Source organism: Onychostruthus taczanowskii, unplaced genomic scaffold (assembly GCF_017590055.1).
Source record: "Onychostruthus taczanowskii isolate IOZ18803 unplaced genomic scaffold, ASM1759005v1 scaffold3, whole genome shotgun sequence".
Lineage (NCBI taxonomy): Eukaryota > Metazoa > Chordata > Aves > Passeriformes > Passeridae > Onychostruthus > Onychostruthus taczanowskii.
In genome coordinates this window covers 20,099,452-20,126,809 of record NW_024500349.1, presented here as the reverse complement: position 1 = coordinate 20,126,809, position 27,358 = coordinate 20,099,452, and the positions used below count along the sequence as shown (strand labels likewise).

General features: G+C 40.3%; 1 protein-coding gene across 1 annotated transcript in view; it reads right to left on the bottom strand.

The window, feature by feature from the left end:
• Nucleotides 1–1,425: 1,425 nt before the first annotated feature.
• XYLB (xylulokinase) overlaps nt 1,426–27,358 on the bottom strand; it is an 82,061-nt gene continuing 56,128 nt past the window's right edge. Inside the window, exons 16-19 of the mRNA XM_041408626.1 lie at nt 16,029–16,087; nt 11,695–11,782; nt 9,403–9,497; nt 1,426–1,677 (exon numbers count right to left, since the gene is read on the bottom strand). Of these exons, the coding sequence (XP_041264560.1) occupies nt 1,594–1,677; nt 9,403–9,497; nt 11,695–11,782; nt 16,029–16,087 (326 nt within the window). The 3' untranslated portion in view covers nt 1,426–1,593. The remainder of the gene's footprint in view (nt 1,678–9,402; nt 9,498–11,694; nt 11,783–16,028; nt 16,088–27,358) is intronic.

The following is a 27,358-nucleotide window of genomic DNA, read 5'->3' as shown; positions in this document are numbered from 1 at the left end:
AGCAATTGCTTAAAAGAATCCTGCTTTAGCAACTCGGAAATGTAATTCTTGACCTTCCTGAGTAATCATGCTAATATCAGGAGAAGTTGCAATTATTCAGTTGTGAAAAAAAGAAGGTACTGTTTGTACTCAAAAGTGCAGCACTTAAATATAAAAGAGAGGCCGAAGGAGGAATGTGAGTATTCCCTGGCCACTCCAGAGGTGAGTCATGGCAAAGGGTTCCCAATCTCAACAGGATGTGGCAGGGATAGGGAGAGTGCTCCTATGCCCCCAAAATGTGAAGAACATGAATTTGAGTCCTCCAGCTCCAGCAGGGCACAATCCAGCTCTCAGTCAATAAAGAGATCCTCTACTCTCTACAATTCCCTGGCTAATTCCCAAGACACATTACAGCTTTACAGGAAGGGAAGAAAAGCTTCAGTCACTCTCATTAAACAATCTGCTTTATTCCCAGGAGAAATTTTATCCTAAGGGAAAGATACCAGCTCCACAGAAGGCAGTAAAGTGTTCCCACTTGCACAGGGGTGTTCATTCAAATTCTGCAACTTCCACACATCTTTGCAGAAAGATCTCCTGGCTCACATTTTCTAAGATTTTCTCAGCTAGAGGCCACTTAATCTGGACTAAAACATTTGAAGTGAAACAGCAGCAACAGAGCAAGACAATCAAGCTGTTCTATTCAAGATCTCCAAGAAAGAAATGGGATATTGGGAGTGTAAGGAAAAAAAATTGTCTTCCTGCCCTGTTGAGAGCAGAGCATGACACAAAATTTCACAGCCATGACAAGAAGGAGGAAGAAAGAAACCCCAGGCTGGTGTGGAGATGGACTGACTCTGCTTGCTGAAGCAGAAAGAAGGTGTATGAAACTTCCCATGTTTGGTCTCTTTATTTTCTTTTTTACAAAGCTGATGTCAAGTAAAACATTGCACATCACACAAGATCTCTGTGCTTTCCACAATCTATAAACCCCTGCCATATCATGCTTTATCACACACCAGGCTTTCCATAGTATCATGTGACGAGAATTTCCCTTCTCAGAGGATCCCAGGGAGTCTTTAAAGACTTTAATCAACCTCCTCCACATATTAAAGAAAGATGAAATTAAGTCAATGTGCTTATGCTTTCTGTGTAGGCAAAGATATAAACACCACCAAGTTACAGATGAACAGAAAGATAGTCTCAAAACATTTAAGCAAGAGAAATTGAGGAATTAAGATACTTTGCTAGACAGGTATGCAGAGGCTGGCACGCCAAACACACAGAATCAAAGCTGACAGAGATGGGTAGAGTGACTCACATACACAAGGAACTTGACTTTGTCACCCAGCTCTTCCAAAACAGCAAGCACATTCTGAAAAGTACCTAAGAAAAATTGAGGCCACAAACACACAGAGCAATATGATGCTTTTTTAATCAGGTTTTCAATCACAATGTAATTTTTTGCCCACCAAAACACTCAAACACAGACATTTTAAAATTATTTGTCTACAAAGAAGAACGAAATGATTTAAACAGCTCCAGTAAATTCTGAGCAAATCTCTTCTGATCTTCTCCTTGGGAGTCTGCTCAGACACATATAAATTTTATTTGCTTCTATTTCACAAGACAAGAAGAGGCTGGGTTGTAGATAACCTTCTGTTCAAGCTCAGCATATCTTTTCAGAAGTGGACGATAGAGCTAAAAAGGAAAAAGAAATAAATACGTCTCATTGAAAAATTAGATTTTTAAATTACACTGCAGTTAAAAAGCATCTTCAGACATGAAAAATGCAGCATCTTCACAAGTACCTGAAGGTTTGGGCTGGTTTTTCCCCAATTTGCTCATGAAAGTGCTGCAGAGTTTTCCCTCTTTAAATGTCACAATCCTTTTTACCATCACCTTTACAGCTTAATTTTATGGCACGCACAGGTTATTCTTATTGTGACTGGGTTCTTGCTATAAGCAGAAGCCATTACTTCCAGCAGAAGCAGCTCAGCTAAAGTCACCTCTCCCAGTGTGACATGCCCCCTCAGTAATAGCTGTGCTAATCACCCAGGCAGAACTCCTGTCCTTGCCTCCCTCCACTGCCCCAGGATGGATCACTGCCTCTGTCTCCTCCTCCTCTTCCTCACTAATCACCCCACTGCACCCTCCAGCACTGGCAGCTGGGTCCTCCTCGGCCAATGTGCTGACCAGGGCCTTCTAAAATTCACTTCACACTCCCTCTCAGACTCCTGTACCTGTCTGAGCTGCTGCTCTAGTACACATCCTTCACAGCCACAACCTTCCCCATCCACAGGCTGCTCCATGGCCATGTTCCTTGCCCCCCAGACCCACAGGGACAAATTCAGACCCGGCTTTTACCCACAGCTACACAAAGTATCTGAGTAGCTTGTTTGTATTTTCCTAGCTAGAATTTTCCAGCAGTTTTTAGCTACAGTATTGTTACAACCATAAAAAGAAGAACCAAGACTCAAATGTATTCAAAACCCCAGACTCCTGACATGTCCTGCACTTTCAGATATGGGTGAGATCCATGACATGAGAAACCCTGAATAAATCTCTACTCTGGCTCCAACCAAAAACTGTACTTCATCTAGATCTTGGAGATGCACCTTTCCCCTCATCTCCTCCCTCTGGTGTTAACTGTCCCTCTAATAAAATCAGTGCTGTGACAAGCCATACCAGGACAGCTTTGCACATTTGCTGGCTCCAGCACAAAGAAGGGAATGCCAGGAGCCAGTGCAGGGTCTGGTGCAGGCTTGAGCAGTCCCTAGGAGGATGCCATAAGGTCACACCCCTGCCACAGTGAATCCTAGAGGCTGCCAGACTGCTCTGCAAGCCCTCTGCACTGACTCATAATCAGGGCAGCCTCACTCCCAGCTCCAGGTTCAGAGAGGTTATAGAGCCATAATGAATCATAGCCAGCAAACTGAATTACTGCTCTCATCAGTAAGAGAGATCCAGCATTTCAATGCATTTTATCCTTTTCAGGACGGCACTGCTCTCATCAGTAAGAGAGATCCAGCTTTTCAGGATGGCCAACAACAGTGTGTGTACGTGTATGAAAAATTCAGGAGGAAATGTTTCAGGTGTAAACTATGGGGATGTAGCAGGAGACCAGCTTCTTCCTGGGCAGGTCTCTGTACAGTCCTGCAGTGTCTGTAACAGCCACATTTTCCCAGATTAAAAATAAAATTTAAAAAAAAAATCACGAAGTTTACTCATCTAGGAAATAAAAAAAAAGTGGTTTTTTGTTTTCTGTTTCAACTGATGGCAAAATACCCAGTTTTTATGTTTCCCTTCTGTTGAATGATAGTTTAAGATAGACCAGTGAAAACTGGATTTATCTCTTCATTCCCATTTCTACCTTCCACAACAGCAGGTGGAAGTGACTTAATGGACACATTCTGAAGATGGATCTAGTTTTGACCAACTCCTTCCTTTTTACAAACTAGATGTTACAGAATTTAAAGTTTCATTTCTACATTTCTATAACAGATTAAGTATATGGAGGGGTAGAAGAGAAGGAGCACCCACATCAAGTGGAAAGAGACACTGTTCATTAGCCAAGACACCAAAAAATGGTTTTTAAAGACATCTCACAGTGACTGAGTCTTACAGTGTCTTCCACTGATTAAAGCAGAGAATCCTACTCACTCCTGCCTCTGCAACAGACTCATTCAGTGACCCCAGGTCAGGCATTTAACATGTGTGTGCCCCAGTTCCTCTTCTCCACAGGACAGTGATACTGAGATCCTGGAGGTTTATGCAGATTTATGGGGTTAGAAAATAAAATGCACCACTATTATGAAATGTCACATTACTCAGCATGGTATTTTTAACTAACTACATGAGGGCCTGGAGGGCTCAGAGAAGTACATATATATATTCTTTTCATGTTCCCAAAGAACATGAAAATATTGCTCTCATTTCTGGTAAATATGCACATCAGAGTAAACAAAACATTGAGCAGGCAACTATGGCTATACTGGGAGTATCAGTATTTCAAATAAAACCAGCTCCTCTATTCACTGAAGCATCTGTAATGAAGACTGGCTATTTCTTACTTCACTATTCTGTAAATTTGATAAGTGCTAAGTGCTTCTCAGCAAAGATTCAGCACAGCAAAGCTGCATTGGTAAGTGAGCTCAGGCATTGAGAAAGCAGGCTCCATATTATTTGCCCATCAGTATTTTTACAAAATGCACACAACACATTTACCAGAAGGCTGGGAAGTATTATTGTTAATACATCACTCTAAATTAAAATGTGTCAAAATAAATGAACAGCCACATTTACTGACACAGTTTCTTTTCCTGTTTATTGGACTTAAGCACTTAGCTTGCTAATTGAGAAAATTCAGGCATTTGCAATAAGCTTCTCAGCCATTAGTGTAAATGAATCCTGCATTATGGACCATATGAAAAAAAAAAATTGCAAACAAATAGTTAAGAATATTTCCTGTACTCTATTCCTGCTCTTTGGGATAAAAAGCTGCACAGTTCAGGGGGATAAGCAAAGCCTTAAATTCCTCCTCCTCAGGGAATTTGGCTGTAATACCACCAGTACATCACAGCTGATAAGTGCAGCAGTGCCACAGGCTTTTCACAAGCAGTATTTTTCATGCCAGCTGAGGTTTGGGGCCAGAGCAGTGCAGCTCCCACGAAACACAGAGAAGAAAAACCAAACAGCACCAACCCAGAGCATGGCCTGAGTGTGCACCCAGGTGTGTCTGTGGAAGGTGATTCTCCACGTCTGTCATGACTGAAGTGCCTTGGGCAGCTCCTCCTGTGCAATTCTGGGAGTCTCTTTCCTGAGGCCATTATATAGATGTATTTTTATAATTGAGGTCCAAAGGGACTAAAGGACTCTCAATAATGCATAAAACACAAGGACATAAATTCCCACTCTGCCATAGCCTCAAACCTAATCTATCAAACCGTGATATTTAATAAAAGTAATTACATGTATCGCAACACAAACCTTATTATTGTCCATAATTTAATTGTCCTTGCTTAATTATGGCCCTTTCTCCAGCTTATCTTTATAGCCTACTCCACAACGCTGACAATACTCTGACTGTTTCATTTACAAACCCTAAACTTCCCTCCTGGGACAATTTGGGCACATTCTGACAGTCCCACAACTAAAGAAAATGCTAATGATTAATAATACATTATTACAGGGAATAATTTAACTTGCCCTCTCTGAAAAATGCATTTGTACAATGCTACCTTGTTCTGTAGAACAAATGAAATGTTTCATCCTGTTACTACATTACATACCACATTGCCAGCCTATGTACTCAACTGGGCTTTTACTGTTTAGATTGTCCCTGCCACCTTCTAAGAGCAAAAGCAGCTACAAATTATTACTACAAGTGACAATCCACACGGATCCTCCTATCTCCTGCAATGCTCCGTTAGCCAATCACTGGAGCAATTCAAAATTTACAAATTACAAAGATGATGCTGATGATTATCTAATTTTAATCTACCCGAGTACATTTAATCTACCGTGAATAGATTAAAATTAATCAGTCTTTCACGAACACTTGCTACTTTTGATGTGTTCCTTTTTTTTAAACCAAAGTCAAATTACTCGTAGAGGTTTGCTGAAGAAATCAAGAGTTCTTTTATTTTTCAAATCATAGCAGTTGTTCATTATTCTTAACAGAGAAAGAATACTCATAAAGCAGAAACAATAAAACAGTATTCTGAAATACTCTGAAGACTTCTCCAAGGAACCACACCTGAGACAATTGCATTCTTTACTTCAGATATCCATTCTGCAAGCCTATCTTAGTCAGTTTAAAAAATTATTGGCTACACAAATCAACTTAATCAAACTTCTATCAATACCTATTATATTTTTGTGGTTGTATTATTATTACCTACTTTGCACTACAAAACCAACCTAAACCAATTCTAGAAAACAACTTTCCCCCTCCAAAATCTAACTCAACAAAATATAATTATTTTAAATCAATAAATAGGTCATTATAGCCTTCCTGGGTAATAGGGTAATTTCTGTAAATCCACCCACTTACAAGGCAATTCACCAAAGTCAAGAAAACCTGTTAGGTTTACATTTTCCCTTCCTGAATTTTTGCAAGATTAATACATCTCAGCAGAGTCAATAATGCAATCAAAAATCACACACCCAGAGGTAGTGAGCTGCTCTATGCCTTCTCCCTGGAAAACCCCACAGGACAATATCACAACCAATCTGGCACTCTGTCACACGGCTTGTATAAACACAAGTGACCAACTCCCAGACAATCATGTTCTCTCTCATGTTTTATTCTTGCTTAATTAACCAACTAGCCAACCATCCTTGTTTTAATAGATTACTGAAATAGATCTGAAATCTAATGCTAAAATAACAGATTATTTCTGTCTGTTAACATCTATTTGTTGCTCTAGAATCTCCTGGTTATTTTTGTCATGCTTAGTGGTTCTGATTAATCTTTTTCCTCGGGGAAGAGAGAAGGCCCCAAAGAGGTGAAATGACTCTAATTTTTGCTATGCTGGAAAAAAAGGAGGAAGGATTAATCAGATTAACCCACAGATGACTGACTTGAACTAGTCTGGTTGAGTGAGTGACCAAGCACTATCACCACAGTGGTTCCCACCAGAACACCTCATGACCCATTTGGGTATTGACAGAATTAGTAACAAGCTCAGATTAATACCCCTATCCTACAAAAATACTGGGAAATCAGGTTCAGCTAAGAGACTTGGGGTCATACCCACAGAGAGGGATTCATCCTCTTTGAAATGGTCTCTTCAAGTCACCATGGTCTGCTGCAGGACAAAGTCACATTGTTGCCAAGCAAGTTGGAACTTTTGAGACTTCAGTTTCCACTAACTACTGATTCATCGCCCACCCCAAGCCCTGTGTTCCCCATCTTGTGACTTTATTCCATTTTACCTGCCCATCAGTTTAATTGAACCAGAAGTGCTGCTTTGTGCGCCCTGCCCTTGCTTTTTAAAATCACATTCATTATCACAAATGATCCCTCAGAAATCAAAGAAACGCTTTTTGCATTTTTGGTTCCTGGAAACCCCTGCCGTGGGCATAAGCCTTGGCAAGGAAGGAGAAGCTACATCAAACTGCCCCATCTGACCTCTGTCTATAGGAGGTTTTCCTCTCTCCAATGATCTAACACATTGTCTCCAACCTATACCAGGAAGAAAGGATGAAACCAGAGCAGATTGCTGTGTTATGACCTGTTTTTTCTCCACCCTGCCAAGATCTAGCTGTAGCCGTCCAAAAAATGTAAAGAAGTGGTTGGGGGAATATCACATTGGTGAGCCAGACTCTTTCAGAAGAGCTCCTCAGCAAGACAGGACTTAACCTCGGGATGACTTTGAAGTTTATAAAAAGAACTATCATTTAAGTGAAAGGCTCTAACCTCAACAGAATGAAATTGGATGGACAGGGAGATGCAGCTCTGTATGAAACAGAATCAAACTGACTCATTGCATTATGAATTTTTACTGCACTGTTCATGCTAGCACACTGTATTACTGACAGGCCCTCTGGCTTTCTGCAGTTTCACAGCCATGAAACTAGCCAGGGTATCCACCATCAACTGCAAAATTATAAGGCAGGAAGAAGAAAGAAACGGTATGGAATATGTAATTGCAAGAAACTGATTTTAATGGAATGAAGCTGGAAATCTAAGCTAAAGAGTGGGAATGGTTATTCCTTCCCATGCTGTTTGGCCACGGCCTCCCTGTCATTCATTCCTATCTACTGGGGCAACAGTTCACTGCTGTACATCATTTAAAACCAATAAAAAAGGTGTGCAAGGAGAGCCAGGTCTAATCATGTGGAAAAGGAAAGTACTGAGAAGGAGATAATTAACTCCTTTAGCTTCCAGGCCATTTTATGCAGAGAGCCAAACAGAAAGAGGAACCGAATTCCCCAGTGATCTCTCCAGTCAGGTTCGCTTGGCCCCTGCAGGGGTACAAGGTGCTTGCAAGGCCCCTGTGAGTGACAGCTGTATTCTCTGCCCTTGAGTTTTATAGCTGAAGCAGCACCAGGGGTCAAAAGCAGGTCTCTGAGCAATCCCCACCTCCAGCCCAGCTTTTCAGCACACAGCATTTTGGGGAGGAACAGGGCAGTGACGTGAGGTTGAATCAGACACCAGGGAGCTGCTCCTGTGGTGTGCTCCCTGCAGAGAGCTTCAGCTGCAACACACGTGGCACAGGCCGCTGCTGTTAATTATTTTATCTTTTAAAATGAGGGGGGAAGGTTGAGTAAATGAGATCAGATCAATCAAGTTTAAATTATTCAATGTCTTAATATTTCTGAAGGGGACTTCTATTCGATTACTGAGCTCCTCCATCTCAGTTAATAATTAAATAATACGCTGGCAGGCACAATGCAGCATGATCATTTCTATTATTACTCATGATGATATCTGGTGCTCCTCTACACATGTAGCTGGGAGTTAGTAGTTTTGGCAGATCATTAATTTCCCAGTTTAAATAAAAGCTTTAAAACCTTGTTGCCTGTAGTTAGGCCACCTCCAAATCTCATAAATGGTGGAGTGGGTAAGGCTGTGCTGATGTAAAAGAAGCTTTTACACAGCTGAAGACCTTGGTGAGATTCACCTTTTTTATTTAAACATGTGTTCTCCAGAAATCTTGCTATATTGTGTTGTTTATTTATTACTGCGCATTATATTTGAAAAGCTGTTGTAAACTAAAGCCTTTGGCTGAGAGTGAGACGTGCAGGGCTGCACTGGAGAGCCTGAGACAATGACTCCTTCCTTGGTTTTACAAGGGCTGGAATCACACAGTTACCAGCAGTGACTCTCTCCTCTGCTTTGTCTACGTGGGCCATAAAGCACAAGCCTCACCTTCAGACGTGCTGAAACTCACAGGATGGGCCCAGGACCCAAGACCTGTGCCTACTGAATCCTCCCAGCTGCCATGGCTTCAGAGGAGCTACCAGTGATTATATACAATTGCTGACCACTGTTTACAGACAGGAAGGATTTCTGGAGATGTTTTCCAAGAAGCCAGAAAGCACAATCACCACCCTTTTGTCCATGCTGCTTGCTGCAAACAACTCCAGATTATTTTGTCAAGATTATCTGTTACAACCTGATTGACCTGTATTCAAATTCAATCAATTTTATAACTTATTTGTCCCATAAGGAAGATATTTTTCTTTCGATCACACTTTGTTAGGAAAATTCATTTTCACAGACCTGAGTGGTGGGATCAGATTATTGCATCATTACAACACCAAATACCTCTCAAAATCAAATCTGTCTTTACAACAAGGAATATGAACTGTGTAACAAGAGTTTCCTAAATTAATCTATTTTACTAGAAGAATTAGCAAACCACTACATTTTGAAGCAGAAATGAAAAGAAAAATGGAATTCCCAAACCTGCTCACCTCCTCAGCCCCTGGGGTGGGTGTAACAGCCAATCTGGGCTCCGGTGCTAATTTCACAACATCAGCCAAGGACACATTCCTCTCAGCTACAAGTCCTGCAATGAGAATCACAATCCTGATCAATGCAAAAAAACACCATGAGGGATGTGCCTTGACTCCCTGGCAAATTAATACATTATATTGATCTTCCCTGGTCAGGTCAGCATCCAGGATTGAAGGATAAATGGCAGAAGATCTTACATTCCTATGAGCTAGCCAGGGAAGTGGGGACTCTGTGATTGAGTTTTTGCCAATCACTCAATTTGTACCCTGGGGAACAGGTAAGCAGCAGAAATGCTACTCAACAATATCAGTAATTATTTATGGTTACAACAGTACAGTAAACAGCAGTGAAAATAGGTGGAAGCAAGGGATTCAAGGACAAAATGTGACTAAACATAAAAATGAAGAGAAATGAAAACACTTTCAAGAAAATATGCTACAAATTATTAAATATATTTATATGTAAGGAAGCAGAATAATAGGAGAGTTCTGCTATGACAGCAGATTTGCTTTGTGAGCAAATCACAGCATTTCAGGAGCTCCCTGCACCCCTGCTAAGAACCCCAGGCTAACTGTGAAACAACCCAGATGCACACTGCAATATTATTAAAGAGCCCTTGCCATCAGTATTTCATTTATATTAGCAAGTCCTCACTTTTCCTCAATTCTTTTGCCTGGCCAAGAGTGAGGCAGCTGAAAGCATCAATCAAAAATGCCATTTAGGAACACACAGAGCAAACCCCCTGGGGCTTGGGTGGCAGAGGATGTGAGCCCAGGAGTGTCTCCATCAGCACGGCATCCGAGATCCTCGCTCAAACGCTCTGTCAGCCAAGCCTCCACATCTCATATGCCAAGCTGGCAGAGGGAATACACATCTCACACACACACGAAATATCTGCACAAACTTTAATGGTGGCTCCACATTTCACATGCATTCAAGGACAAGGATTTTGCCTGCAGCATGAGGTGCAGGGAGGCTTCTGAAGCAGCAGGCAAAGTTTGAGTATAAAGAAAAACAATTTGGAAACTCGACCCACAAGGTGCAAAAATGGCTTTAAATATAAAGATAATCCAAGTGTTTCCAGTGTCCTGCAAAAGCCTGCTTGGCCCGACAGAATCCTTGTGCCTTTTCTGGAGATAAAAAGGAGAGCATGCTGTGTGCATTAAACACACCAATTCAGGTTTTGGGTGTGCAATTTTCTGTGCTGTTTTCAAATGCAAGAGATCATGTAGTCTTTAGATGCTGTAATGTGACAGCAGAATTCACTTCTAAAATTAAAACTTGGCTGATTTCTTATGATGGCTGGTGCTATCTTTTCCATGCTTGTTGCAATCCCATGGTCTTACATGAACTTGCAGAAAAGTTACCCATGTCTTAAGGCCCAAATCCTAAAGATTCCAATTTAAAAAACTAAGGCTAACTGAAGGTGACCTAAACAAGGACTTCCACACTTCTTGAATTGTTTAGTTGTAAGATATTAGAAACCATTTTAAAATACATGGATAAAAATTCATGGTTGGGATTCAAGTCTTAAATAGCTGATGGCCCACCCTTAACACACACCCACATGCATTAATAGATATAAATTAAAATTAACATGTAAATCCTGGGGCTTGGACTGTTATATTACAGTGAGTGATGTAGTACAGCAAGCAAGATGACTGGTCAGCCTAAGAGTATCCCAAGATTCATGCTTTTACAAGAGAAAGTGCATGGAGCCCAGGACATCTTGCATATCATTCAACTTGATGTTTAAAAGCTGGAAGATAAATATAGGTTTCATATTGGCCAGCAGTATTATAGGTCTTGTTGTCCCTGCCCTTATTGATCTTCTTTGCTAGGATCAACTTTTTGTTTGGTTTGGCCATTTCAGCAACCCAGCTGACAGCCCAGTCCCCAAACTGGGGCAGCAGGCTGCACCAGCACCTTCAGTTGGCTGTATTGTTCCATGGATATAACAACTCAACATGTGAAGGTCCTAGACCTTCTCTGGACAGTACCAACACTTCTCACACCCCATCCCTTGGTTGAGAAGCATCCACCAGGCTTGGAATTACAATGTAAATTATATTCGCTGCCATAATCCAAGTGTACTAAGAGCAAAAATCCCTCTTTGACCTGTGTGACCTTCCAGTCAGATGCGCACAGCTTTACTCCCCCCTCATGCCCAGTAGCACTAATCCCAAGTATTAACCAAGTGAAATTAAACTCCCTGAGTGCTTATTAAATTAAACAGGGAGCAGCCTTACCGTGGATTGCTCTGTAAGCACTTCCCAGGCAAGCAGAGTTGGCCGTGTCGATGGTGAACACGGGCGCGTTGAACACGTCGGACAGGACCTGAGGAGCATCAAAGCATCCATGAAACACAAAAGGAAAAAAAAATGCTTCATCACTGCCCAGGAAAACAAGCAGCTGTCCCACGCCCCAGCCAAGCACTCAGGAATCCGTGGAAAGAAGAACTGCAGGCAACAGTGAGGCCTGAACTTGTCACACCACAGGGTATTGGTAATTCTGAGCTAGAGATGTAACTCTAGCCAGGAAATGAAGCCCCGTTTCTCTCCAGATCTCTTGCTTACAGTCCAGAGGAGCCCTGGTTCAAGCATCATTCCTCAAAAGCTCACACAGTCAGCCCATGCTGAAGGTTCATGTCAGGGCAAGGAGACCTGCTCAGGAACCCACATCTGGAGCCTGTTTGCCTCCATCCTGTTAAGGCTGATTCAACTGGGAAGGAAAGAGAGAAGAAGCAGTCATGGCTCCCCAGTTCTAAACTTGGATAAAAATAAACCTCCAGCAGTATGAAGGCCTGCTAAGTCTTTCTTCACCTCCACCATTCCCATCCTGTTCGGGTCAGCAGGGAGAATGACACAGGAGCTGATTGCATAGCCTCTAAATTTCCCAGTTTTCCTGTTTTTAAGAGAACCTTAGCTATGAAGATATATTGACACATTTGGCTTGAGTAATAGAAATAAAATTTTACAGGCAAAGAAATTATTATGGTATCCAACAGATACTAAATTTATTCCACCATGCATCATTCTGCATTGAAATCAACACCATCAGCACCTCACATCCCCTGAGCACATCTGCTCTTCCCCACAGTTTAGGTTTAGATAAACAATACAGAATGGGAAAAAATAATACATATTTGGATAGGGACATTGTATTATTCCCTATCCAAAGGAGGTTTAGTAACTCCTTTCCAAAAACATTGTCAACAAATCCTTTCCATTCTGGTTTCATCATTTCTTGGACTGCAGATACCCCTTGGGCTGAGCAATGCAAGAACCAGGAAACAATTCAGATATAACCTGTGCTGGTTTTATTACTTCTGCCAAAGGGAAAAGTGTCTCACCTGACTTAAATCCATACAATTTAGTCTAAAATAAAGCCAGAATGTCCAGAATTCCAAACCATTTGGATTAGTGCAAGGCAACCCTGATCCTGGAATTTATAACCCTGCTGTAGATGGACCCCAGGGCTTCATAAAAGATTACCAAGAATTTCAATCCATGCCACCTAAAGAAATATATAGTATGTGAAATTTCTAAAGGACTTTTCTTTCTCTGAAATTTTGTGGAGAATTTTCAAATCAAAACTTTTTTAAATCGCAGATTTTCACAATTTAAATGAAAGTGGTCATTTGCTAACTAGAACCCAGTGGAAGCCTGAGCTTATACACTTAAAACTGTCTTCTGGTAAAACAGAAAACTCAGGACTGGCTAATTTTATTTGCAAGCAAACACTGAGGAGCACATGAGCTTCAATGCTAGAGGAAAAAATGAAAAATAAATCATGGTCATCTATTAAAAAGTCCTCTGGAGATTGTAAGGTCACAGAGCTCTAGTCCCACTGCCCATCCTCCCACCCAATGCTACCACTTTGCTTCAACACATTCCCCATCTACATCTTCACCTCATCTCTAGTAGGCGTATCTTGCCTTAAGTTTAAATTATACAATCTTTTGGACACCATTTTTAAAAATTTTTTAATTTTATCTCTGAGGAACCTCATCAATGCAGCTCTACTCTATACTGATTGCTAAAAAGTGCTGCAATACTACAAATAACATTTTAACAACATTTTTTAATCACGATTATAAAATAAAAATTATTCAAAGTTCATATATTTGGTAAGTCATTTGGATCTGTGGTATCTCTCACAAATAACTTAAAAAGAAACTGTTAGAGGTTCTACTGCTTAAGATAATTCACTGTGTTCCATGTGGTCATTAATCAAGCACCACATATGTTATAAAAAGCTTCCTGGAACTGTAGAGAAAGCTGCCCTACTAAATTTTTTTTAACAGATTTTCCTAAGTTATCTCCTTTGTGGTGTAAAATGTAGGAGTTCCTGAACGTTGATTAATTAAATGATAGTCTTTTGTAGCCCTGGAACAAATTATCCAAAATTGACCATGATAAGGGTGCAAGCTGTTATTCTTTATGCAACTGATATGGTTTCTGAGGTTTTGATTAAATTAAAAAGAAAGATCCAATTAACCAGTGATTGAATTAAGTGAATGACACTGTATTGATCATATTATTTTAAGGCACTTCTAATGAGTTTTAAAACCAGCTGAATTGTTATACGTGAAGAGCAAGCACCCCAGCCACCACTCTCCCAATCCCATGATTTTTCAGCTGTGTATGTTACCAAATTATGTATTTTAAGAACTTTTGTTTCTCTGCCTTCCTTGCACAGCAAGGAGATCCTCCTAGCACCCAAACTGAAATACAGCTTTAAAAACAAACTCCTCTGTGAATCCAATGTTTCCTGATGTACCCTTAGCAGAATTACTCCTGTAAGGACCAATGTTTTAAGCAATTAACCAATCAGTTAATTTTCCAATGTCACATTCTTAGGCAAAGCAACCAAAGCAGATGAAGAGAAGTGACATCTGCATGCAAAACATGCCAAATTTGCTGCTCCCCAATCAGCTGTACAGGCAGCAGTTACACACACACGTGGTTTAGATGCCTTAGGAGAAAACGGCTTTTTGCTTTTTTTGCTGTTCAACTTCCATTTAATCCAGCTCAGGTTTTGTGGAGCAGAGAATTGACTGCAATTGCCAAAGAGAATGGTGTGCAGCTGAGGCTGGCCTTGACTCTCTGGAGCTGACGGGAAGGGATTGGAATCTCCAGAAAACATTTCACCCTGTGTTTGGAATCTCCAGAAAACATTTCACCTTGTATTCACTGTGTGATAGATGAGCAATGCGATGGTTGACTCTCACAATTAAAAGGCAAACATTATGCATAAGTTTTATAGATTTATAGTTATGTTTTACCCCCCTTTGCATTGTTATCATGGGATGGCCTGGGTAGTTGGGACCTTCGGGAGGGTTGGCTCATTACTATGGCAACAGCTGACCTCCAGTCAAGATGTAAGAGAGTGATCTCCACCACTGGACAGCGAAGAAGGAGTCAATGGACAAGACTTTGGAAGGGGCTAAAGGGTTAAAAGTTTTCCCATGGTGGGAAAAAATCCTTTGCTCCTTGCTGTACTATTTTCTCTTTTCAGTCTTCTGTTGTATTTTTTATAAGGTTTTAATAAACCTTTTAAATTTTTGGAGTGAGTATCATTTCTCACAACCATCGCCAGTGATACGACGTAGCCCAAGATTAGAACGTCTGGTGTACATGTCTACCTGCAGGTCAGTGTTGGAGCCTGTGGCTAAAGGGGAGCTTGTCAAGGCAGCCCCTGGAGCCCAGAAAGCTCCAGGGATCACCCAGAAGGAGACTTTACATTTGTTAAGTTAAAACAGCATCCGCTTTCCCCTGCGCTGCAACAGACGGGATCTCCCCCGACTACTGCAGGGTTGACAGATCGTAACCAGACATCCCATCACAGATGAGTGGGTTTGGGCAGGATGAATCCCAACCCAGATGTCTCTCTCTGCACTGTCAAGGCCAGGTGAGAAGCCTCTCACCGTTTGGGAGGCAGGTTTTGCCAAGTCTCAGCGGGCCGAAGCAGAGAGCACACGGTTCTCTGCTCTCCGCAAGATGGATGAAGCATCTCAGCCAGGCTGGATGTGCAGCAGCAGCAAAAGAGGAGGTTGGGAACAAACAACAATCCAACAAATCCAGCCTCCTCCCAACAAATAATATGATGCTAATAAGTAACGAAAAGGTAGGGGGCTGAGGTTCGTATGAGGGTGTTTGTTTGTTTTTGTTGTTGGGTTTTTTCAGCGTTTGCCACCAGCATAATTCTCCTTCAGTTGAAAGAAATCAATGGTTCAACTTTTGACCTGAATGACAAAAAAATCTCAGGTATTACATAAGGAGTTTCTTTGTGATTTTTTTTGCTGATTGATTTAAGTGATGAGACCTAGAAATCACCAGTGCTTCAGATACACATTCATAAAACCAGTCAAGTGTGAAAAAAACTCTAAGTTCAATGTAAAATTAGCACTGGGCTAAAGGTTTTCACACTAAACCTGAAGAAAAACCCCAAGGACCTGCAGCAGATTCATAATTCCATATCCACACCTTCTTGTGGAGCTGCAGTGATTTGGATTCACTACAGCAAAATAGAAATGGAGATGTAACTGCAGGCTCAGTTCAGGACTTAATTTTCTACTTACCTGTAAGATGTTTTTATTGTGAGATGCACCACCAGTAGCCAAAATCCTTGTTCTAGGCACTGCAATGCAATAAGAAGTACAAATCAGACTGACAGTGCATATGGTCAAGATTTGTGCTACTGAACCAAGAACAGTGAGAACAAGGAGGTGGGAGTCACAGTTCTCTCTCTGTACCTCTAATTTACCTTCTGTAAAAAAGGAGATAACACTAATTACCCACTTTTCCAAGGCACATTAGAACTCTTCCTTAGAAGAGGCAACATAAATATTGCAGATCTATTATTATTGTAGTGCTATCAATGTCAGGGAGATTGGCAAAGGAGATACAGAGTAAGAAAGGCAGTGTTATTATATTACAGCTCTGGTTTGAGGTCAGATTGGTTTGGCTCATAGCTGTATATATACAAACTGACAGATAACCTTTAAAATCAGCAGTATTTTCCAAACTTATCTCCTCATGACGTTCACAGTCAGAGTTCACTGAAACCTGGGCAATCCCTGCGCGCTTCAATGACAAGGAAGTGTGTCAAAAGGCAATTAGAGATGGTCTGAATCACTTCACTAATAAAAAAATATCTGAATCTCCATCCAGTGCAAACCCACAGCTTTGGGGGAGTTAAAAAATATATGCTGTCTTCTTTAGGCTTAAAGAAACTCATCCTTTCTTCTACATTACCGAATGTCTGCCTCACCATTTATTTTTGTGTGTGCCTCTCCGGAGCACGGCATGCAACAAGCCACAGAGCTATCCATAGTCACAATTCAGCAAGGAATTATAAACAGAAATAGTCCAAATGTTCTCACTGAAGTTCTTCAAAGGCTTAAAACAAAATAACTGCATAAACACTTTGATATCATACATTAAAAAAAAATCTAAACATTTAATTACCCTGGTTTATGACAATAATAAGTGATACCATCATGTATACCCTCCCAAAAGGGAAATTTCACTGTGGTTATTGTTTTGTTATCTTAACTTCCTTTTTAATAAAAGCTAAAGATAATTTATTTCTCACAAGGCAAAGTTGGGCAGCTTACACTCATGCCCTAAATAACTTATTGTCATTTATCCTTTCAAGTATCTTAATGACAAAAGCCCCGAAGACAGAATTAGAAATAATCAGAAGATGCAGCTCACCACACCATTTCCAGACCCCCATCTGGGTGCTCAGGTGGAGCCCAAGACCCAGACAAAGCATTGCATGGGGGACCCTCTTTTACTGATAAATTTAATTTTATTTTCCTCTTTGGAGGATATTCAGTGATGCACAAATTGGGTTTTAAAAGCCATTAGGATCTCTGTCAATGTCAGTAAACAAATAAAACAAACAGCAGAGTGACTCCTCAGGGAAAACAAGTTTCAATTATACCAACACAGAGTGACAGATTCCTACCAAGATTATCACAACAACATAATAGCACAGAAACCAGTGAAAAATAACTAGTAAGCCTCTATTCCTAGAAACCAAACCAAACTCTAAATTATTTGCCTGGTAGTCACAATTCTGTCTTGCTAAACCTTGTTAAGAATATAAATTCTTGCAGAACTACCACATCCAATGTGAAAACACCACATTTCAGAGACAGACAGCAGGGCAGGACAAGAAACAAACACACAGGCCACACTTCCCAGCAGCCCAAACCAAAGAATAAGCCAGGCTTGCTCTCCAGTGCCTCTGGAAAGGGGCCAAAGCCACTGCTGAGCTCCCACCATCAGGAAAGAACAGTGGGCAACATGAAAATGCCAAAGCCAAACAGCAGCCACCCCTGTGAGAGCAGCAAACACAGCTCAGCTCAGCTGCTTCCTGCACTGCCATCTGTGTGCCAGCTCTCTGTCCCGGGGCTTCTGCCCCACAACCTCCCAAATGTTTGCATTTGGAATGCAAGAATGGACAGGAGACTTTCTCCTTGCTAGGTCAGCACCTTCAGGGTTTGGCTACGTTATAAATTCGTGTCATCGCTGTAATTCAAGCCACTTCTATATCAATAAGTTATCAGAAATATAGGGGCAAATTTACAGTGCATTTTCTAATTAATACAGGCCCCACACAAGTAAGCATTTACCCCACTATCAGTTGAGTTACGTGTCTTCCAAGAGGCCAAACCAGATCTCAAGTCTAAAATTGTTTAACATGCTGCTATCTGCACACCCACCTTAATCCAGACTAATTCTTCTGCAGCAAAATACTAAGAAATATTTCAGAATATACCTAACCTACTTGATAAAAGGAGTAACTTAATTTACACTGTGAAGTTTCTAACATTGGTTAGACAGTTCATGTACTAAATTGGATCCACTCATGAGTACAAACACCCACAGACACACAGTAAAAGCACCCAAAAACCTGTGCTGAGGCTACATGAAGGGCAAAGCCATTCATTCTCCTCCTCTTTGAGTAAATAGGATGGCTCACTCCGCTGAAACACATCCCAGCAGGTTACAGCCAAGTGAGCCTTAGCCATCAGTGTGGGATGACAGACTCTGAGCTGCTCTACAGGTGGGACTGATCCATCCAGGCCACATGGAAGCAAAATCTCAGGTGAACGTGGTGCTCTGCAAGTGGCCAGAGCACAGACATCATTCCTCCTTAAGTTTCAGTCACTTCTTGCAGACAAGGGTTAGGTCCCTAAAGAACTGCCGGAATTTGCTGAATTTTAGGTTTACTTCTTATTTCAGTCTCTCTCCAGAGAGCAAGGAAAATACATTGATCACTGATTTCAGGGACTGTCTTTTTAATGCCAATAGTGTGTGCTTTACTGAACAGTGGACATTTGCTCTGAGATGTGTAATTAGATACATCTTATAAATAAATAAAGCAAGCCCATCATTTATGTATAAAAGGCATTAACAGAGACATTGTTCATCCATCACCAGCAGTGTTCTCAGCCAGCTGTGTTTGAATCTGTCAGGAGCTACCATCCATCCCCTACAGCACTGCACAAAGAGAACTTCACTGTGTTACTAAAAAATCCCCAACAACAACAACAGTAGCAAACATAATTCAAGAATTCCATTCTTTAACAGCTGAGATAATCAGATTTAAACATATTTAATTAAAAGCTCTCTGCATACCACCTAACCAACCAGTTTATTTCCTTCTTATGGAAAAGCTAATTATTTTTTAGAGAGCTGATGCTGAATTTTAACCCTGCCTAGAAGGTGTTTGCAGCTGCACATGACACGGTGTTGTTCTGTCATATGCACATCTTCTGGAGATCTATTATCTTCTGTGGAACCTGGTGATTGGCCTAACAAAATCCCACTGAACAGGAGCAGGGAGGAAGCCCCAAGTAAAGAAGTTTATGTGGGAAGTCTGAGCAAAAGGCACTTGCTCACAAGGCTGAGAAGGCAGCACACTCTGTGCACATCTCTATGCACACAAAAATACTTATTGTGCCTTTCACAGAGATCCAGCAAGAGCTGAGTGATGTTAAATTTCATCTCCTCTCTCTTGCTTTCAGCCAAAATATTGCTTTTATTGAAAGGGACATAGTGAAAAGGGAAAAAAATCTGTCACTGAGAATAGAGGGAAATTACAATGATATATGTTCAGCATTGTCAGTGGTCCCAAAAATACTGCAGTCCTGCACCATTGTATATTTACAAACACAGAGGAGGGGCAGGCTCTGATCTCTGCTCTGTGGTGGCAGTGACAGAACCTGAGGGAATGGCCTGAAGTTGTGTCAGAGAAGGTTTAGGTTGGATATTAGAGAAAGGTTCTTCACCCAGAGGGTGTTTGGGCACTGAACAGGCTCTCCAAGGCAGTGGTCACCAAATCTGACAGAGTTCAAGTGTTTGGACAATGCTCTTGTTCACATGATGTGACTCTTGGGGATGGTCCTGTACAGAACCAGGAGTTGGACTGTGATCCTTGTGAGTCCCTTCCAACTGAGGGCATTCTGGGATTCTACGATGATAAATGTAGCTATTAAGAAAAATAATTTTATCAGCAAACTCACACCTGTCAGAAGGGTAATGCTAATAATTGTCACCAAAAGTCTTCTGCCACATCATTCGTGCAGGGAGACTGGAGGTAGAAATTCATCCTCCTATCCCACCAGGAGTGGGTCAGGTCAGACTGGTAACAGATCCAGATGCTGGAATTGGTGGGATGACTCCTGACCTCAGGGCTTTTGGATCTTGCTGTATTTCAGCAGGACAGAAACGGTGTGTCTGTCACTGTGCCACTACAGAATTTTGCTGGTTCATGCACCTCAAAGTCCAAAACCAGAATTTGACCTTCCATTTTGAGGCTGAAAACCCTTCAAGTTTTTCATCTAAATTATCAGTGCTACCCACAGTCCTGGTTTGTAGCCCAAACTCCAGGCACACACTGACTTTCAAAACTCTTAAAAGACAATTCCAAGAATTCATCCAAACAGCTTCATAACATCTTTCTCATCACAACTGAATCCATAAATAAAACAGAACAATAGAACATGTATTCAAAAAGCAGCTGATTATGCACATGAACCCACGCCAGTTATAAGCATGATTGCAAATAACTGCAATTTACAATTTGCAAGAAACAAGAAAAGCCCCTCCTTTATTTCTCTGATTAACTTCAAAGACTATAATTTTTTTTAAACAGTATTTGCTAGCTTCTCATTCAAGAAAAAAAATAAAACAAAACAAAACTATATGGGTTTTTTGTCCCATTTATCAAACAAATATTCCAAAATCATCCTCCTTGCTTATTAACTCTTCCAAAATTCATGCTAATCTTCTTTATTCATATAAAGACACTGAAATTTAACTCTTGCTATGGTAACAGATTACTCTTATCTAAACCCTTTGTAAATATGGCCTTTTGTGTCCCTGAGACTTCTAGGACTGGGTCCTAAACAATATCTACATGAATGAGGCAAAAGTAATGGAAACTGGAATGTACTCTTTTTCTCCTTTTTAATTTAGACAAATACAACTGCCCAAATAAGAGCCATTCAAAAACTATTTTTTAGAAGTGTTTCTGACTTCCACTTTGAAGCATCAGCTAATTTATTACTGACAAAAGCAAGCCAGGTTTGCCATAGAGGATGGTTGCTTTTTAACTGGCAAGTGAAGAAGTTTTCATATATTTTGTAACATGCTTTAATTTCACTGAGGTTTGCTCAAATGTTTGTCAGGAATTTTCCAGACACGAAATTTAGTCTTATTGTTTAAATGCCTGGGGAAGAAAAACAACTTTTACAGATAGAATTGATCATCAGCCTCTAAGGCCACTGTAGTAGAGCTACCATTAAATCAGCTGTAATTCAACAGAGGGGGAAAAAAGCCTGGATTTTCTCAGCAACAATGATAAATTTGCCTAATATTCTCAACATTTATGCTACTTACACAGATAAAGTGTCTACAATGATGTGGGGGAGACCAGCCGTGATTCTTCCTGCTCACACTGCTGCAAGGCAAGAACAACACCACTAAAATGAGCAGAGGAGCAACAACCAAGTTGAAACAGAGTTAGAGGAACAGTTTAGAAACCAAGGCTCATGTGCCACTGATAGTCACAGGCCACCTCATGATCTCAAGAAATTGTTTTTCATGAAGATGTCAAATTTGGCTTTCCTAAGACCTTATTTTAATCAAGACAAAATTTTAGGATTTCAGAACCTGAAGCTTGAAGACACCAAATCATTTATTGAAAATCCTCCTAGTCTAGCTTAACCCAGAGATTAATTTAAAATGTAATGTTGACCCAAAGCCTTCTCATTCTTGATGGATTTCAGGAAGAAATAAACAAAGGAAAACATGCCCATAAATTACCTCTTAAGAGCAGTTTAAATTACTGCAGATCACCCAAAAAAAACCACAGACCCCAAGAGGTATCCAGAGGAAACAAAATCTACTCAAGATACAATTCACTCCATTGACTGCAGCAGAATTATACTGCAGGGAAAACTTTGGTACATGAGTGGTAAAGACTTCTTTGGGAACAAGCAGATCAATAGTCATAACATTGTTATAACATACATTGACACGCTGGCAACAAGACTTCTGAAATATTTGCAAATCTTGTAGAAATACTGCAGAGCTGCAATTGCTTATCAATTCACAGTGATTTTTAATTTATTTTTTTTAGACACAGATCTCTATTTGGCAGAATATTATGATGAAGCCTGGGACAAATTCCAAAGGTAAGTTTTTTAAAAAAAAATCCACAACTCAGCACTAGAGCTTACAGCAAGGTGGGGGGAAAAGCAGCATATTCAGACAAATTAATTCTGTAGATAAAGGTTTAATATTTTGGAAAAATATTTCTTGGAAGCTTTTAAGGAAAGAGATGGAAGAAATGGCAGAGAGGTTGGAACTAGATGATCTTTAAGGTCACTTCCAATCCAAGCCTTCCTGTGATTCTATGAACACTTAAAATCTCTTTGGCCAACACTGAAAATGTATTGAGGGAAGTCCTCTCCTGAAGACATTGTTACTAGAAGCAATTTAATGTACTTTGCTATCTTTTGCTTGTTTAATTTTTAGGTTCTCAATTCATTAAAGAAAAAATAAGTAACATATTTCATGAAGTATTAAGGTAAAAAGGATTCATGTACCAATGTAACTGCTTACATCAAGTTTAATTTCTTTATTTTTTGGCCACTCAGTTTTCCTCTTTTGTTACCCAAAGTTTGGATATCATAACAACTGTGTGTTGAGGAAAAATAACCACAACAACTATTCAGCAGTTGTTGAAACATACATAAAGTAGCCAAGGCTCCAATTAAAGGCTTAACCTAACAAAGAACAACATGCTTTGATTTACCCTATGTTGCCACAATTATTCATGAGCCTCTTGGCAATACCTCTACCTTCACCTTCCCTTGCAGAATTCCTGTCATTCAGCAAATAAACAAGAGATCTGGAACCAATGTGACAAATTAACTGATTCCCGAAAAATGTTCTGAAGCAGGTGGTGCCAGTGTGAAAACAGAACCTAGAGGAGATGCAAACCAGGCATTTTAAAACTGCCTATCACATCCAGTTTTTTAATAACATATGCACAGACAGCTGCTAAATAGTAAAAGATCAGAGTGGACCATTTGTCTAAATGAGATCACACAAATTCCACACAGTGATCCCAGAGTCCAGATCTGTAATCACTGAGCTACAGGGACCTTAGAGAGACAGAACCTCAGCTAAAGTGACTGAGAATTTGCTGTGTCTACTGACTGTTTTCATGTTTAGTACCTTTAAATAGTTGCACTCTTCCCATAATTTATATTTTTCATCTTTAAATGTCTAGTCACTTAATCTTTGTGGCTTTAGCCTTCCAGTTAAAACATTATTATTAAAATTAGGTTTCCCCTTCACATGTTGGCACTTCACAGACCACAATTAAATTACATCTTGTATTTCTTTTCAGTAAGCTAAGGATATAATGTTCTGCCACTCATTATGAGGCATAATTTCAAGACCACAAACCACTGATGCTTAGTGCTGCTGGTCTAGTACCATTGTCTTGGTCTTCACCTCTGAAACCACTGTCAAAGAAAAGAGCAGAGTTGGTAAGAGCACTAAAAGTGTCTGTCCCAGAAGTGTCTGACTGCATGTTGTCAGATGGCCTATCCAGATATCTACCAGCTTATAAAAACTCCTGATAAATCACAGAGCACCTTGCACTGGAAAACTGCCTGGGAGATTTTTTGGAGGGAATGTTGTGGCTCTGGATGTCTGCAGCTTCCAACAGGCAGTGCCCTGCAGTGCCATGTGAGAGGAGTGTCCCCTGGTCCCCATCACAGAGAGGCCAGGGCTCTGGAGAGCTCTGCACGGAGCTGCATCCCAGTGCCTCTGGCAGCCCTGGCAATTCCTGCTGCCCAGCTCCAGGCCAAGGTGGGGCATTCACCCGGAGACAGGCACAGGCAAGATATGCTCACAAATTAGTTTTAATGAAAAGGTCGCTGCTACCTGAGGCATTCTCCACTGACTAAAACCAACTTTTCAATGTGCTCTGAAGGCAGCGTTGCAGCACAGGTCAGGATCTCCTCAAAGTATTCTGGCACGTGAGAAACTTGTGCTTGAAACTCAGCAAAATACACACCTCCCACACATATCACAGTTCTGATGTGTGTTATACCACATGTGGCTTTACAGGTCACACTTCAGTAAATAGTGCTTGTTACTGAGTTATTCAGGAAGACAAAGAACAGAGTTTTTAATAAAGATTTGTCCTCGTACGCCAATATTCAGCCTTGAAAATCTTCTAAGGGAAATAGAAAATTACATTGGCAAATCAACATATGACACCATCCACTGAAGGTTAAAATGAGAAAAGCAGGCAAGGAGATAAATGAGCCACCCAAGGTCACACAAAATCAGAAGAACAAGCAAGAATAGAACAAAGGCCTCTTCATTACTGAGATCACAAATGCATTCAATTCTGCATTAGTTAATCTGCAGAGTATGAGCATCAGTAGCAAGACATGTCCACAGGAGAAAATATAATAATAATAATAATGAGCTGCAAGTTCAGCAGTACCTAAAGGCACAGGATATAATTAAAAGGCACAGGGTGCAATGACCTGACCTTGAATGCCACTCAAGTGATGAGAAAAAAGAATGTGCTGTCAAGTATTTTGATTCTAGAGAAACCCAAAGCACAACAAACCTGGGGGAAAAATCAGTTTGGGATCTAGATTTGCAAAGCAGATCTCTACCAGGTCTCAGGTCTGCTCTTCCCTCCACACCAGCCTTTGTGCCTTATCAACAATGGCAATAAAAGGCTCTGGAAATGCAACAGAAAAGAGTCAAGCCCAAGCAATATTTTATTTTTGCAAAGGATAAGCCTGATAAAAGAACAGAAAAGAACTCCCAAAACAAGGCAATTTGGGTGTTTTCTTTAAACATTTTTTCAAAAGAATTATTACAACTGTTTTGGCATCCACAATATTGCCTGTAGCTTTTCATCTCCTAGTCCAGGAAGGCTGGTTTGTGTTCATTCAGTGCCTGGTGAAGAATTATTCTTCTTGATTTTTGTCTTTCATACCTCCTACTCCTTTCAATAGAAATAACCTACAGGTTGGAAAGCACTTCACAAGAATAAAATTAATTGATAGGAGGGTGTAACTGCTCGCCAAACAAGAGCTGAGATAGCAGAAAACCTGTTTATTTTGTTTGTTCAGTTAAGTTCCATATATCAAGAAGGGAAGAAAATAAATTGAGGCAGTAACATTTTTCTCCCTGAAAACTACACCAGACCTACTCACAGAAAAAAAAAAATCACACTGACCTACTCTGTGTGACTGTGCTGAGTTACTTCACTCCTCTGAACTCATTCTTCCTGTACCTAAAGAACACAGCACTGGGGACCACTTGTACCAGTTGGGTCTCTGAGCAGCACTAAAGCCTTCTGTTATTAATAAATCTCCTCCTTTCCAAGTGGATTATTTATAAATTAATTCTGTGACCTCTGGCAGGCCAGAACTAAACAGAGAATACAGTTTGTTCCCATTTAGCTGAAAAACAAAGGCTGTGGGAAGATGAATAGAGAGAAGCAATTAATATTTCCTAATAATTGTCATGGTGAATGGGAGAGCTGCTACGTTTCTCAGGGTTTCTGCTCAGAAAGGTTCCAGGTAACTATTCATTCACAGGGCTGGGTTCATGTAAATCAGATGTTGTTGCCAAGCAACTATAGGTGCTAAGGAATGAAATACAGTCTGCAGAAACCTAATAGCCTGGAGAGAAAAAGGACTACAATCAGAGATTTATGGCATATATAAAAGGGAAAGAGTCATTCTCCCACACACAAAGAACACAAATACTTTGTTATAAATGTCCTTAGCATGTTTTTCTAAGGCATAATTAAGCCATAAAATTCCCACTACACCCCAAATCAAACAGGTAAATTCCTTTTTTTTTTTTCTTTTTAATGTTTTGCTCATTAAACTTTCTAGAAATAGATCTTGAGAAATTAGCTACCAAGACAAAAGGTAAAATTTAACCCAAAGATCTTTCTTTTGCCCAAGAAAGGTGTTAGTTATACAGACAGCACTGCAACTGCCAATCAGCTTTTCACTTTATCTTCTTATGTTTTTATACCATGCTCATTAACATTGCATCTGATCATCAGAAATTCTCTTTAAGCTTATTAAGATTTTAAAATATTTTTAGCAAGTTAATTAGAATACATTAACAGAGCTCATCTGTGTTCACCCATCATGCATATTTTATTTCATTCAGGCAAATTGCTTTTAAATGAAATATTAGATCTAGGAGGGGTGCACTGTTGGGTACTGAACAATACAACCCCTCAGTACAAACATACTCTCTCACACACCCTAATAGCTTCATGCCACTGAAAAGTGGGGACTTTCTGATGACAAAGGGCCTTTTTAATTCCTATTCTCATTCCAATCCCCTGCAGCTGTGCTGTGCATACATGGACCTGGTGCATCATCCTTGTACCTGAGCCATCCCCTGTTGCCCTCACATTCCCATACAATCAATAAAAGTTAAAGACTAAAATTGCACATTTTCAGCCCCTCACAGTGTAAATTTTACAAGTCCATGTTTGATGGGTTTGTTTTTCTCCTGCTGAGGGTGTCTGAGGATCTCACTTAGACCAAAGGCAGGAGCTCAGGCAGAGGCTCTGGCACAGGTTTCTGACAGGCTGGGGTGCACATGGGTTTGGCAGAACAACCAGAACAGCCCACAAAGATCAACCTGAAATACCCTGAACCCTTTGCTTTAGCAATCATTGGAAATGCCTCCCTCTCACTCAATATCACCAAGCCTAACTAAATAATAATTTCTGAAGAAAAAGGAGATGACAAAAATGATCTTGGCATGTTTTTGGCATGCCCCTTGCAGAATTTTACTCAAGTCAGATGACGTCCATCACTGGCCACTGAAAATTAACTACAACTCTATTAATAATAAGATGTTCCTCAAGCTCCTGATATACCTCCACTCAATCTAGCCAAATAAGACACCTTTCAAATTATTCCTTTATGGCCCAAATACCTCCTATCTGAGGAAGGATGGAAAAATCACACTAATTTCACCAACAGTTCTCAAGTTAAGCAGTTACTTTTAGAGATCTGCAAAACTAAAAGGATAAACAAAGTTTGCCAACCTCATGCTTGATTCAGATTTTGCACTCTCACTGCATTTCAATTAACCTGTCACAGATTGCAGAGCTGACATATTTGAGTCAGATAGTAAAGAAAATTTTTTAAAAAATTTAAAAATTAAAAAAAAAAAGAACAAACAAAAACAGGTCTGAATCCTTTGATGAGCGATCATACAATCTATATCAAAATACACATTTAAGTCTCAGTCACCACACATTTCATGATCTGCATCATTAACCCTGTCTGGTTTGAGGGATTTTGAT